General features: G+C 44.2%; 1 protein-coding gene across 1 annotated transcript in view; it reads right to left on the reverse strand.

Annotated features, from left to right (window-relative positions):
* Nucleotides 1-279: 279 nt before the first annotated feature.
* HORMAD2 (HORMA domain containing 2) overlaps nucleotides 280-13,517 on the reverse strand; it is a 37,799-nt gene continuing 24,561 nt past the window's right edge. Inside the window, exons 10-12 of the mRNA XM_067550311.1 lie at nucleotides 11,675-11,783; nucleotides 10,697-10,761; nucleotides 280-384 (exon numbers count right to left, since the gene is read on the reverse strand). Coding sequence (XP_067406412.1) covers nucleotides 280-384; nucleotides 10,697-10,761; nucleotides 11,675-11,783 — 279 coding nt within the window. The remainder of the gene's footprint in view (nucleotides 385-10,696; nucleotides 10,762-11,674; nucleotides 11,784-13,517) is intronic.

Below are 13,517 nucleotides of genomic sequence, written 5' to 3' on the forward strand. Positions count from 1 at the left end.
ACCCAGAGAAGCTGCCCAGGAGAGATCACTGGTCCGCAGCTTCAGAGCATCCAACAGATATCTCTAAATCTATAGAGCTGTGACGGTTACTGCTTGCTATCTCTGTGCAATAAAAGGTTTAAAACCAGAAGAGAAAGATATTATCTAGGTAAAAATATATACAGTACGTAGAGTGTTAAATATGAAGGTAAAGTATTAGACATTGCTAGAAGAATGCATAAGGCGTGTTACAATCCAAATCAGCACATTCTGAAATGTCCCTGTATGCCACAACAGCCATCAGTTCCTGCCTGCTGGAAACAGCTGCACTGGCTCACTGACCTTCCTCTTTTTCCTGGGCCCCACCATCTCTTCCTGGCTAAATGCAAGGTCCAGGCGGTGTGTCTGCAAGAACCACCAGAGAAGGAGGTCATGCTCACAGCACAGATTGCTGGCTGGTTTCAAAGCAAAATATGAGACAAGAAAACCAAACTTCAAATCCCACATCCTGGTTCTGGGATCCTTTAAAGTTTGGCTAGTTCAGCCTTGCTCTACAGAAAGGAAATCAGGCATGGAATCAAAATCAGGGTCCTGAACAACCTGGGCTGGATGCTTTGTGAAGGCCGTAGGCTCAGCCTTGCAAAGGGAGCACCTCTGGCAGCTGCTAGCATCCATTCCTCCACTGCTGAAAGACGACGCAGGGAGCAGAGAAGTCTCTGGGTAGCTGATTACCCTTTGGAGCAAAAATCTCTTCTCACCAAATTCATCCAAATAGCAGGATTGTGTTCTCTACGTCTTCATAGACTAAACAAAAGTAGCCGGAAACTGGTTCTCAGCAGAAAACACAGGATGTTTCTACACTGCAGTTAAACACCTGCAGCTGAGTCACACCATGTGAGGCTCAGGCTGCAGGGCTAATAGACTGCAGTGTAGACATTCGAGAGGACCCTGTGGGTACCTAGAAACCATACACACTGGAATCTAAATACCATGGTGATTGGTGTAGACAGACCAAAAAACTTCCTTACTCATTTTCAGTTGAGCTGGACACTTCAGTTGTACTTTTCAAAATAATGATCTTGCTTTTCACAGATAGTTGCCCATGTCATTGTCCCTCACTGCAGGCATAAAGTGCACTTTTTGGCAATTTAGCCCTTACTGCTAGGAACAGGAGATGCTCCAAGTACAATACATATGCAAGGCCACTAGAGGGCATGATATGGTCATTGCAGAATTCCTCAGTCAGATCAAGATTTTCTATCTAGACCAGTGGTTCCCAACCTGTGGCCCATGGGCCAAAAGTGGCCTGCAGGCTCTTTCAGAGTGGCCCACGGTTCCCCCATCCCTCCCCCCCGTCTGCAGAAGGGAGCCACTGCCTAAGTACCCAGGCAGAGCATATTGCTGGTGCAGGCTCCTTGCTGCAGCCAAGGGGATGGGAGATCAGTGCCCCACTCCCCTTGGCTGTAGCAGGGAGCATAGCAAAGCATTCTGCGTGGGTCCCCAGGCGCTGGGTCCCTGCTGGAGCCAGGGAACAGGAGATCCTCCTCGATCAACTCTTTCCCTGTGGCTGCAGTGGGGGTGTAGTGGGGCTGCTGGCAGAGACTGGTGGCCCTTCAGGATTTTAAAAATTAGATTTGTGCCCCTCAAGCCAAACAGATCGGGAACCACTGATCTAGCCCATGTGGCTTTGGAATGGGGATTGGTAACATCTAATTATCTATGGTCTTTCAAACGTGTCAAATAAACCAAGTACAGGTAGCACGAAAATAGTCCAATCTCTTCCCTGCTCCATGATTCATTCTGTGTTTTTCCACTTGTTTTTCTTTCCTACTGTTCATTATACACTCGCTAACACCCAGAGCACAACTTCCTTTCTTAATTCAAAAATGGAAAAAACCACGAAAGTGAGGCAGGAAGGCTCTAGCCGAGGCATCAAATGTAGGCAGGCAAAACTCACACTGAAGTCAAAAGGGAGTTTCTGCATAAGGAGCAATGAACAGGTTTCTCTCTGGCTGCTCAAATGGGCACTTCAAGAAGGTAGTTTTGCTCCTCCCCATTGAATTGCTTTTGTCCCGTCTGCTTCCTTATCCTACGCAAAGGGCGCACAGAGGGAAACTATAGGATCAGTGCATTCTCCCACTGGCCAGATGAAGAATCAAAGGCCAGAGTCTCCTAGTCAGTGGTGCAGGGAGACCCTTCTCCTGTGCTGCTCTTGCCATGGCAGGAACAGGAGTCAAATCACCGCTGACTGACAGATCACGAGCGCGTTCTATCCCCCTTCAGCAGAACCACAGAGCATGCAGGGGGAGTCAATGTTACTTCACTCAGTGTTAACTCTCTGCCAGCGTGCACATCTTCTTGCAGGTCCTGGTTAATGAATCTCTTCCCTCATCTCTGATCCCACCTAGATTTTCCACATGGCCTGGACTATTATTAAGTGGAAGAAAATGGCCATGGAAAGGATCATCCATGGGAGAATCCCAATGACTCCATGCAGCTGCTTTGGTCTCTGCAGAGACCAGCGCAGCTTTGTTCCCGTGCACAACAGATAGTATGGGTAGCATAAGGGTCTGAGAGTATGGAACTGTAAAGCATCTTTGCAACACCCCCAGAAGACAGACCATTCAGACAGACCATAAGAAGACAGACAATCCCATTTATCAGAGGAGGTTAAGAATCAGATCCTGGGAGGTGCTGTGAATCTGTAGCTCCCACTGAAGCCTATGGGCCTGATCTGCTTCTATTAGCCTAAGCAACTTATTCAAGTTTACACAGCTGGGGATAAACCTCAAGTTTCTCAACCACCAGACCTTAGCCTTACCACACCGTTATGCTTCTTCTCCAGAACCGTGCTCTCAGGGCCTAAATAGTTTAATCCAGATCCTATGCAAGAGTATTTTTCTTTAACTAAAAAGTAAACTGTGCTAATAGTGTGCCGAAGAGCGGAAAAGCACTATCAATGATCAAATGAACAGATTACATCCTCCTGTAGCTGGTTAGTTTGATTTATTCAGATGTTTTGGAATGCATGCACTGGAACACCTGGTGGGAAAGTCAGGGCTATATGAATGTTATTATTTATATGACAGCAGCACACCGAGGCTCCAAGCTGTGCTAGGTGTTGTACAAACAGATGAGATAGAGACTGTCCCTGCCCTCAGACGCTTACCATAGAAATAGACAAGACAGAAAATGGGTGGAAAGAAAAAGAGTCTTGCCCAAATTCAGCAGCAGAGCTAGGAATAGACAAAAGTCACTAGACTCAGTCCAGGGCCTTATCCACAAGATCATACCACTTCCCCGGGTACAAGCTAAGGCATGACTATGAACTGACGTGCGGAACACGTCAGCACTGTACTGTATGATAAGGTGTAATATTTCTTAGTGGAATTTTTTGTGTAGAACTGGAGCTAAAATATGAATCATGCCATGCATTACTAATTTGAGACATAAAATAGGGCAGCTGAATGTAGTCTGGAAGAGGTATTACACTAAAAACAGATTAAACCCAGATTAAAAGCCCTCCTTCAGGTAGTTGTGTAGCAATGACCTGAACTACCACGCAGAGACCAGAGTTGGGGCACCATCCCCAACCACACAGTGCAAAACGAAGGTCCAGTTCTCTTCTACACCATTTCCTGTGATCAGTGCATGAGCAGGTAGCATTATGCCATTTTTGCCCGCTTCATATTCTGGGGTAGCCACAGGCAAGCCAAGCCCCCAGTGTAAATTAGAGCAAACCTAGGGCTCCTCTAATTTATGGTCTGCTTCCCATAGCTCCCTATGGATTGTGGGAAGGAGAAAATAGCTAGAGAAAAGCAGCATTCAGCCACATCCCCTTTTCCCTGGCCTGCCCACATGCTAGGGGCTGTGAGTGGGGCTGGCACAGAGCGACCCTGATTTTTTATGCCAGCAAGGAAGTCCTTTACCCAGGGGATAGCCCCTGGAGTCCCAGAGTGTTCAGATCCAGTGAAGTGACTTACAGCTATTCCCTGGTAAATTACAGAGTGTATCAATGGATGCGAAGGAGAGTCACTCCACATCACCTAGGCCAGGATGATGGTGTCTACAACACAGGTCCTGGATGGTGTAAAACAAAAGAATAACCCTCATGGATCTGTCATAACAGCAGATAATTTTCAAGGGGGAAAATTATCTCAAGTGTTTTTTAAAGTACAGGGAGATGGTCAAAGTGCTACACATTCTGTGTAACCAGCCGCAGTTTACCCTGACTCACTGGAGTGGGAGTGCTCAGCGCTTCTGAAAACCAGGCCCAAGGCTCTTCAAACTGAGCCCAAAACCCAAGGTACGCCAAATCAATGGCCACTTTAATCTCTCTCGCTACCTCACCTCTACAACTGAGGTAATTCTTATCTGCCTCACAGACAGGGGGATTAATTCATACTCGCAAAGTGCAGCAAGATCACTGGCTGGAAGACGCAATGGAAGCAAAAAGCAGTATTGCAAGGCTCGATTCTGATCTGATACCAGTTTACACTGGCGTGATTACACTGACTTAGGTACTCTTGACTTACACCAGCATGAGTGGAGAATCAATCTTATTAATGTTTTAAACCAGTTCATGCAGGGGCAAGGAGAAAGAATGAAAACCTGTCATGGCGTTCCTATGGAAACTTGCTATCCTCATGTCCCCAGTAAATTATGCCAAGATGTCACTGTCTATTAGTGACTCTTCCTTTCCCTCTTGCTCATTGTGGTGAAGACACTATCATGAAACATGAGTTCCTTTTCCGCAAGCTGGGAAGCTCACAGCCCTTATCTCTACCTTGAGGTTTCTCTTGGGAAAGGGACTAAGGAACAGAATGTTACAGTTTAAAAAAGAAAAACAGGTTCAGAAGAAAAGTTCAATCCTCTCTGCTCCCTGATTCAAGCCCCTTGGGTCTCCCCAAGTCACAGGGGGCTGCATTTATAATAATATCTAGCTCTTGTTGTTTGCAGTGATGATGTAGGTGTGTTGGTCCCAAGATATCAGAGCTTAACAGATCTGCCTAACAGAACTGAAGAAGAGCTCTGTGTAGCTCAAAAGCTTGTCTTTTTCACCAGCAGAAGTTGATCCAATAAAAGATCTTACCTCCCCTCCCCACCCTCTGTGTCTCTGGCACTTACCTAGCACTTTTCATCTGTAGACCACTAGTGCATCTGATTGCAAGACAGGGGCCCAGCTTTATGGCATGTGCCCCACTTCCACACTGACTTGGAGGAATCCTACAAGGCTCCACAGTCGGGGAAGGGTCAGACTTTGATGCACACTCTTTATCTCATTCAGCCCCACAGGGGATATCAAAGTTCATGCTGAATCAGTTGTTCTTAACTTTTGGAGGTTCCTCGAGAGTGGGCTTGGGAGCAAGTGGCCAGCATGTACACCATGAACATCCTGTGGAGTCAGTGCTGCTACAGGGACTGGTAGCCAGTGGCAGAGTCTCTAGGCATCCTGTCTGGCAGATCTCAGGAGATCTGAGGGTATCAGGTCTAAATCCCAGCAGATCTAAAGAAGGAGAAGCCTCACTTTCCAAAGAGCAGATTGCTAGGAAACTCTTTCTTGTGCTCTAGACAGGAATAACTCATGCAGGAAATCAATGGCCCTGTTGAAGACACAGCTAAGAATCTGATGAGAACTGAGAAGCAGCCAGGAATTTCCTGACCTCACAGTGTTGTCTCATTCCTCCCCAGAATGCCTTAAACTAACAGGAAGGGAAGAGGCAAGCTCAGCTCTGAATTTCTCTCTTTGCACTGATTGGGTATGCATAACCTCAGCTGTGTTGGAAAAGAGATGTTCTGGCAAGTTGTCATCAGATACAGCATTGTGTTGATAGTTGATAAGAGGACTAGAGATAAGCTCTTTTTTTTTTTGCAAATGTTTAAGATAATGACATTACTACAGAAAAATGTTCTTCAACCACTCAGCTGAGATGCTCAGCAGGAAATTTTCACCCTGCAATGACTTTCTGTCCCTACTGTTTAAAAATTGATTTTGGTGGGAAGATCATAGGACAAAGATAAGGACACATAGCAAGAACCAGTCTCTGTCTCAAAGAGTTTACAATCTAAACAAACAAGACAGAAAAAGTGTGGAATGGGAAACAGTGGTATAGAGGTGACATGACTTGCCCAGATCATGCAGCAGGCCTGGAACAGCACCCAGGTTTCAAGTTCCTGTCCAGTGCCCTATCTATTAGGGTCTGCCTACACTGCAATAAAGGACCTGCAGCCCAGCCTGGAGTTCAGGCTGCAGGGCTATAAAATTGCAGTGTACACATTCAGGCTCAGGCTGGAGCCTGGGCTCTGACACCCTTCCTGCTCATGGGTCTCAGAGCCCAGGCTCCAGCCCCAGCCTGAATATCTACATTGCTATTTTTAGCCCTGCAGCCCATGCCCTGCGAGACTCAGTACCATGGGTTTTTATCGCAACACAGACATACCCTAAGAGCCTGATCTGCTGAATGCCTCTTAAAAGCTGTTGAGCACTCCGCTGGAATTGAAAGTACCACGAATTTTTCCGGCTGGAACCCTTAGTCTCCACAAAAGACACAAACAAACAATCAGATAGAGCTTTGAACTTTCTGAACTCTGGTTCAAGAAAGATTAGGTGTTAAACATTTAATATCAAACAGACAAATGTTTCTGTCGTAACATCTTTATCTTTCTGCCCCAAGCTACTGCCACCAATATGCTCTTATGGATCGAAAACTTCAAAGAAACATGAGGACAGGTCTATTAAAAACATACCTTCATTTAACTGCAAGATCCCATTTCCATTAGCAGGTCTCCAGATATGAAAGCACTGGGTAGAAACTCTATATTTTACCACCACTCAAAGGTTAGTACCTATTAGAACAGCAGCGGAGAGGAGCGGGATATCAAAATATAGCATTGTGGACTAGATCCTCAGCCGATATAAATCATAGCTCTATCAAAGTGAATGGAACAAGGCTGATTTACTAGGTGAGGCTGTGGTCCCATTTGCCTCACATTGGAGGATTAAATAGAAAGAGAAGCTTTGGTGAGAAGGAACAAGCTCTTGTTTAAATTCAAGTCACTTCAATCATTGAAAAATATAGAAGTAGTATGAAAAGTGAAAGGGCTTATGCTTTAGGTTTAATGTGTAAAAGTTTTCTGCAATATGAAAGTCCTTATGTAAAACTATCCCTAAGGCCTTTATTAAAAAGTGTATTTTTAGTCAGAAAAGTCATCTTTTTGCTGTGTTTGTACAGCACCTAGCACAGTGTAGTCCTAGTCCACAACTGGGGCTCCTAGGCATTACAGTAATGCAAATAATAAATACAATAAAATAACAACAACGGCTTTTTCTTCTTTGACAGATCTGCACCACGTGTGTCTCCTCTAAGTCACATCTGCTGACTTAGGGACAAAAATAAGACTAATACTTTCTAATCCTGCTTTCCCTGCACAGCTATGGGAGAGGGAGCTGGAGTCCATCCCTACTCAGAGCTCATCTGTGGATCAGTGAACTCAGCTTCAATGGCACAAGCTTTTGACTTGGTGATAATGCACGAACGAGCCTGAGAGAACAAAGCAGCTTGACTCAGAGCAAGTTTGTAGGACTAGCAGTTCAAAAAACAACAAACACAGCAGCACTTTGGCCAACATTTTCAAAAGCAACTGGTGATTTTGAGATCCTCCATTTTTGGGTGCTCAACCCAGGACATTTTAAAGGGGCCAGATCTTCTAAGGGTGGTGTGGCAAACAGCCAGCTCCTCCCTAGTGGGTCTCACGCTTCACCCCTTGTCATGGGCCAGGGAGTCCCCAGTAACCCTGTCTCCCCTTGGAGGTACCTTGCTCCAGCTTCCTTCTGCTGGCTGGGGCCAGGGGTTTTCTCTCTGTCTCTGTAGCTGCAGAGAAGCACTGTCTCCTGACCTGGGAGGGGCATTTCTCCTCCAGCTATTACCAGCCTTCTGGCACCTTCCTCCTCCTGTGCTTCTCCCCCTCCCTTTAGGGAAGGCAGGGTTTAAGTACACCTGGACTAGCCCTTCATTGTGTCCAGGTGTCTCTAATTGCCCTGCAATCATCTGTCCCCTGCTTGCACGACCAGGGCTTTAGGCATTCTTGGGCTCACACTCTGGCCCTGGTATGCCTTTTTGCAGCTCTCTGGCCTGACTTTATCACAGTGGGTTCTCAGCGCTTTTTGAATATCCGGCCCTTGCACGGTGTCTCAAGTTGGACACTCAAATATTTAGGTTTCTGGAGGCACTTCAGTCACTTTTGAAAATCTTGATCTCAACTTTTAACTTTAAAATTTGATCCAGAGTCACTCAGGGAAACCAGGAACCCCACAATGCCATGTTTACGGTCATATTTGTGGGCCTGGTTTATACTAAAGCCCCCTCTACACCACTCTGGCAGTGTCTTTAAGGTAGGTGTACAGTTTTAGGCCCCTTTGCATTCCCAGAGCAGTTTAAATGGGTATTAAGGTAAATGAGAATCAGGTCATCAGAGTATAATGTACAATAAAGACCTCAGCATTTCTTGTACATGAGAACTCATCTGAAAACATTTACCTGATTACAAAAAATCTATTAATAGACTGTACTAAATCTATACAGCTGTCTACAAAATAGGATGCCTTCATTCACTCCCCAGTCACTATGATAAAATGATTGCTTCTGCTCATCTCACCTACACTTGACCACATTTGGCAAAACTTAACCTGCAAATTTCACTCAATAGTCTGGCTTCCTCATTCAAGTGGAATCTATACTGGTCATTTGGTTTTCCTCCTTTCTACTCACACATTAAGAAGGGAAAGTCCCTTTGGTATGGAAAAAATGACTAATTCAAATTAGCAATAGGTTTATCAGGACAATCTACTTCTTTTGACTAGTGACCTGATTTCATTTTCCCCTAAACTGACCTAAAACCAAAAAACTGGCCAATTACTAATCTTCTATGATGTTTTTTTTCCCCAAATAAAAGTGGTAATGAAGAGTCAATAAAGTGAAGAAACCCTTTGTCAAGAAGATCAGCGCAGCGCATGTGGATTTGAGGGGTGAATATTCTTTCAACGTGTTCAAGGGGTAGAGTGACTCCTCTGTTTTTTCAATCACCAACTTTGTGTTTCCGAGCACCACCTTCACAATTCCTCACCAGCACCATTGCATGCAGACTGAAGTTCATCATGCTCTATGAGGTGTGTGTCTGATGCTATGAATAGAACAGGATATCGCATAAAGGGTGTCAGAGCATGATTCAGTGGGACAAAATGAGTTACCAACAAAAAGGATCCTGTTTGCACACTAATGACAGAATAAATAACAATCAGAAGGAAACTAGAGGCTGTACTTCAGAGAAAGATGTGGTTAAGTTTGATAAAGATCAACCTGGGCACAGATCTTCATCTTTGAGAGACAAACTGATGGCAAATGTTTCAGACAGGGATAGCTTAGCTGCTGAAAGGAAAAGCTCATTTGGTAGCATTCTTATCTCTGAGTTAGAAATCCACCCACAACATCATTTAGGCTTCTGTCCAACGCTGACATCACAATGCAGTACTAGGGGGCTAGCTAGAGGTGCCATCCTTTGAATGAGATGTTAAGCTGAGGTCTCCATTTGTGGTATGGGTGAAAGATAGACATCCCATGGTCCATTATGATGAGAATATGGTGGTGGAGCACTCCTTGTCTCACTCAGACTAACTCACTGTGTAATACCTTGATCCTGCACCATTCAAGTCAGTGGGAGATTTTCCATTGACTTGAATGGGAGCAAGATGAAGCCCTAAGATGTTTGGAGACTGATTCGCCAGTAGCTGGCACTCTATCTTTTATCAGCCGCGTTCATCCCATAGTATCTGAGACATTGCCCAGGGCAATATTACAATTTCTCAGACATTATGATGAGTGAATATTGATTTTTCAATGGAGACCATGACAGAGATCCCCAGGTATGAAACATGATATATAAAATCAAGTTCTAGTCTATGCAGGCCAGATTCTGGTGGCTTCTGATCAAATTTCAAATAAATGGGCTTTGTACAGAGGTTTTCTGCTGCCGTTTGACAAACCTGTTCCCCAAGAGACAAAGAAGCAACAGAGCTGCTGGGCAATCTTACGACTGCGGTTGTGCCTGTGGCCCATGAATTCCCTCTTGGGGTGGGGATGGGAGATCCAAATAATCCCCAAGCACCACTTGTGGTGGTCACACATTCATTGAGGAACACTGCTCCACGATGCACAGAGGGAATGAAGCAAGGTTAGGCCAGTGATCCATTCAGGCTGGTATCCTTTCTGCAGAATGGCCAATACTGGAGGGTCCAGAGAAATGTGCAATAACTCTTTTAGCGGACAGTTATGGAATAAACTACCAATAGGAAAAGTTTCTTTCTAAACCCATTGTTGTGTGCAGTATTGTTGTAGCCTTGTCTTTCCAGACCTGAGGAAGAGTTCTGTGTAGCTTGAACATTTATCTCTCTCACCAACAGAAGTTGGTCCAATAAAAGATATTACCTCACCCACATTATCTTCGTAAACCCCATCAGTTAGGGCTTATGCCTTGGTCCATGAGAGTTTATATCCTTTACAAACTTCTATCCTATTTAATATAACTGTTTATGTTCTTAATCATATTTATGTTTAATTTAAAAAAAATATCCTACTAACCTCTCAGACCAAATAAAAACAGTTGGCAGTGAGCTCCAGGAGTCTCTTAATGCTAAGCACAAGCAAGCCACAGTGATACTCACCTGCTGAGAAGCCCTAGTGTAGGATGCTCTGTCTGCCCCCTTCACTCCCATGTCTTCTTTTTTACCTAAAATGTAAACATCATAACGTCAAAAGTGTCTACTTTAAAGCAAAGGACACTCTTGCATCAAGACAATGCCCAGAATCATAACTGGATTTGATAGATCAAAATCTCATGGTGGCTTTGAAGTTGAATTTCGTTTTAGAACGTGCTGACATTTCATTCTCAGAAACATACATTCTGTGGTATAATCTCAAAATGCAGCAAATTACTTACATAAAACCTTATTCATAAAGTTATACTTAAACCCAATATTTTTAATTGACTAGAATACTATTTACTGAACTTTCCACTCGGTGATGGCATTTCACCAGCTATATTTGAGACCCTGGAGAATTATGTATAAATGTACAGTATGAGAAGCTGGATTATGATAGGGACAATGTGGTGGACATTCACATTTGTTCAATTTTAACATAGAGGTGGGATTTGTAATGTCTGACTGTAGATATCCAGATGACAATAGGATCATTATAAATGTAGATAATACAATTCAATATTGATTAAATAGATATTTTCTATGTAATAGAACAATTTGATGAGATGCAGAAGTGGAAGAAAATGTGATAAAAATCGCATTTATTTGTTAACATTTACAAACTAAATGTACACATCAAGACCCACTGTTATCCTCTTAATGAATCCAACCCAATTTGGTTTTTCAGAGCAATTTAGAGAAACATATGTCAGGGATGATCTAAGTTTACTTATCCTGCCTCAACACGGGGGGTGGGGGGAGAATGGATTATATGACCTCTCTCTTCCAGCTCTTCATTTCAATTATTCTATGATGTTAAATCAGCCTGGAAAACTGCTGTCCCAGGGCAGGTCAGTTGGTGAAAACACATGTATTTGTGTCATTAATGCAGTTGTTCAGGATGAACACAGGAGTCTTTTGTTTTTAAAGCAGGACCTTTACCTGTGTCTTGCAGGTTAAGAAAAGATGCTTCATTTCTGCAGCCTGGATCTGTATCAGTTTCACCCTTCCTATTTTTACTCGACTCTACTCTGATGGGCAGAGGAATGTTCTGTAAAGAAAATGGAGCATTCCCTTAACAGCCTGAGAAAAACACAATGCCTAAGGGCTTGCCTATACAGAGACTTCATGCACATCAAGCCAGGGTGTAAATCTACAGCACACTAGCTTGCCATGCACTAACGGGCTGTGTGGAGCCTGCTATTGCAGACTAAAAGTTCCACAGTACACTCTGACATGCCATTGTTTGAAACCACAGTACACTAGAGAATGCACTGCAGAACTTTTAGCATGTGGTAGCAGGGTTCACATGGCCAGTTAGTTCACGGCAAGCTTAGGGCACTGTAGATTTACAACCCATCTTGCCGTGCACTAAGTCTCCATGTACACAAACACTAAGAAATAAAACCCTACGCACAAGAGCTGCTCAGATTGAAGATCACTCATTCAGAATTTAAATGCTTTCAGTCCTTTCCCATCCCCAGCTACATGCCCTGCCAGAAAACGTAACTAAGGGAAGATGTTCAAAAGAGGTCAGGGCCAGATTTTTAAGAGGTTAGGACCAAAAGATGGGGCCAGATTTTCAAAATTGCTCAGGTGCCAGCAGCTCCCACCATGACGCTTACGGGCAGATTTTCAGATCAATGTGCACTGAACTGTGACAGATGTGAGACATGAGAAGTGTAAATTCAAACAAAGATGCTGAAATGTGCTAGATGGGCATGGACTTTTGGGACAATAAGGTGTTAAGTGAGCTTCCTGGGAATCACTGGGGAGTGGTTAGTGCAAATTCCATAACCGCATTTATGCAAAAAACCCAGCATTTTGAAGTTACGCCCTTAGGAGAGAGCCATTGACTGGTGACTACCTGTTCCTGGAGATCAAAGGCCTGAGCAGTATAAAGAAACTGCTTAACTGGGTCTGGTTCCTGGTCTAAAATCTGTCCAACATGAACCAAAAGGGCAAACTCAGCTGTGGGGTTTGAAAGACTGACACATTCCAGAGCCCTGTGCTGGAGATGGGAGTGACCTCTGATAAGCTTTTAGAATGCATGTAGGTTCTTTTATTGTTTTCTATGTTTTCTCTGTAATGCTTTTGCACTAAGAATAAATGCAGTTTGCTTTGTGAAGGCTTGTTGGTAACTGGTGTACAGGGTTATGGCCCCTAAAGAAAGAATAAACACAGGGGCTGGACTCTGGTCAGACCTGCTGGAAAAACCCCAGTGCGGTGCAGGATTGCAAGCCCAAACCCACATTTGAAGTGATGACTGGGAAGCCTCAAACCTTAAGTGGGTGCCCTCAAGGAAGACCGGGGGTGGGTAGATGGGTGGAAGATGAAGGTGCAATTAACCCAGAAAATTGTGAGACCAACATGCTGAGCGCTTTTGAAAATTCTGACCCCTATGGCTCCTGATTTTCCACAGTCAGTTATTGGTTACTGGAGCACAGTATCTCGCTGAATGATGCCAAGTGATGGAGATGCAACACAATTTGTCCTTTTCTCCTAAAAGGTTGGGTACCAATATAATGGGAATGGCTCCCGTGCTGGGAGTGGGATGAATGTGGGTGCGTGTCAGACAGAACTAGTGGAATACAGTCTCCACCATCTTTATCTAATTCACTGGCAGGTTCTCAGGCAGCTCCTCTAAACCAGTGGTTCTCAACCTTTTCAGCCTACTGTACCCCTTTCAGGAGTCTGATTAGTCTTGCATATCCCCAAGTTTCACCTCACTTAAAAACTACTTGCTTACAAAATCAGACATAAAAATACAAGTGTCACAGCACAC

The sequence above is a fragment of the Emydura macquarii genome, unplaced genomic scaffold (assembly GCF_026122565.2).
Source record: "Emydura macquarii macquarii isolate MOO-44397 ecotype Brisbane River unplaced genomic scaffold, CSIRO-AGI_Emac_v2 contig_1254, whole genome shotgun sequence".
Classification (NCBI taxonomy): Eukaryota; Metazoa; Chordata; order Testudines; family Chelidae; genus Emydura; species Emydura macquarii.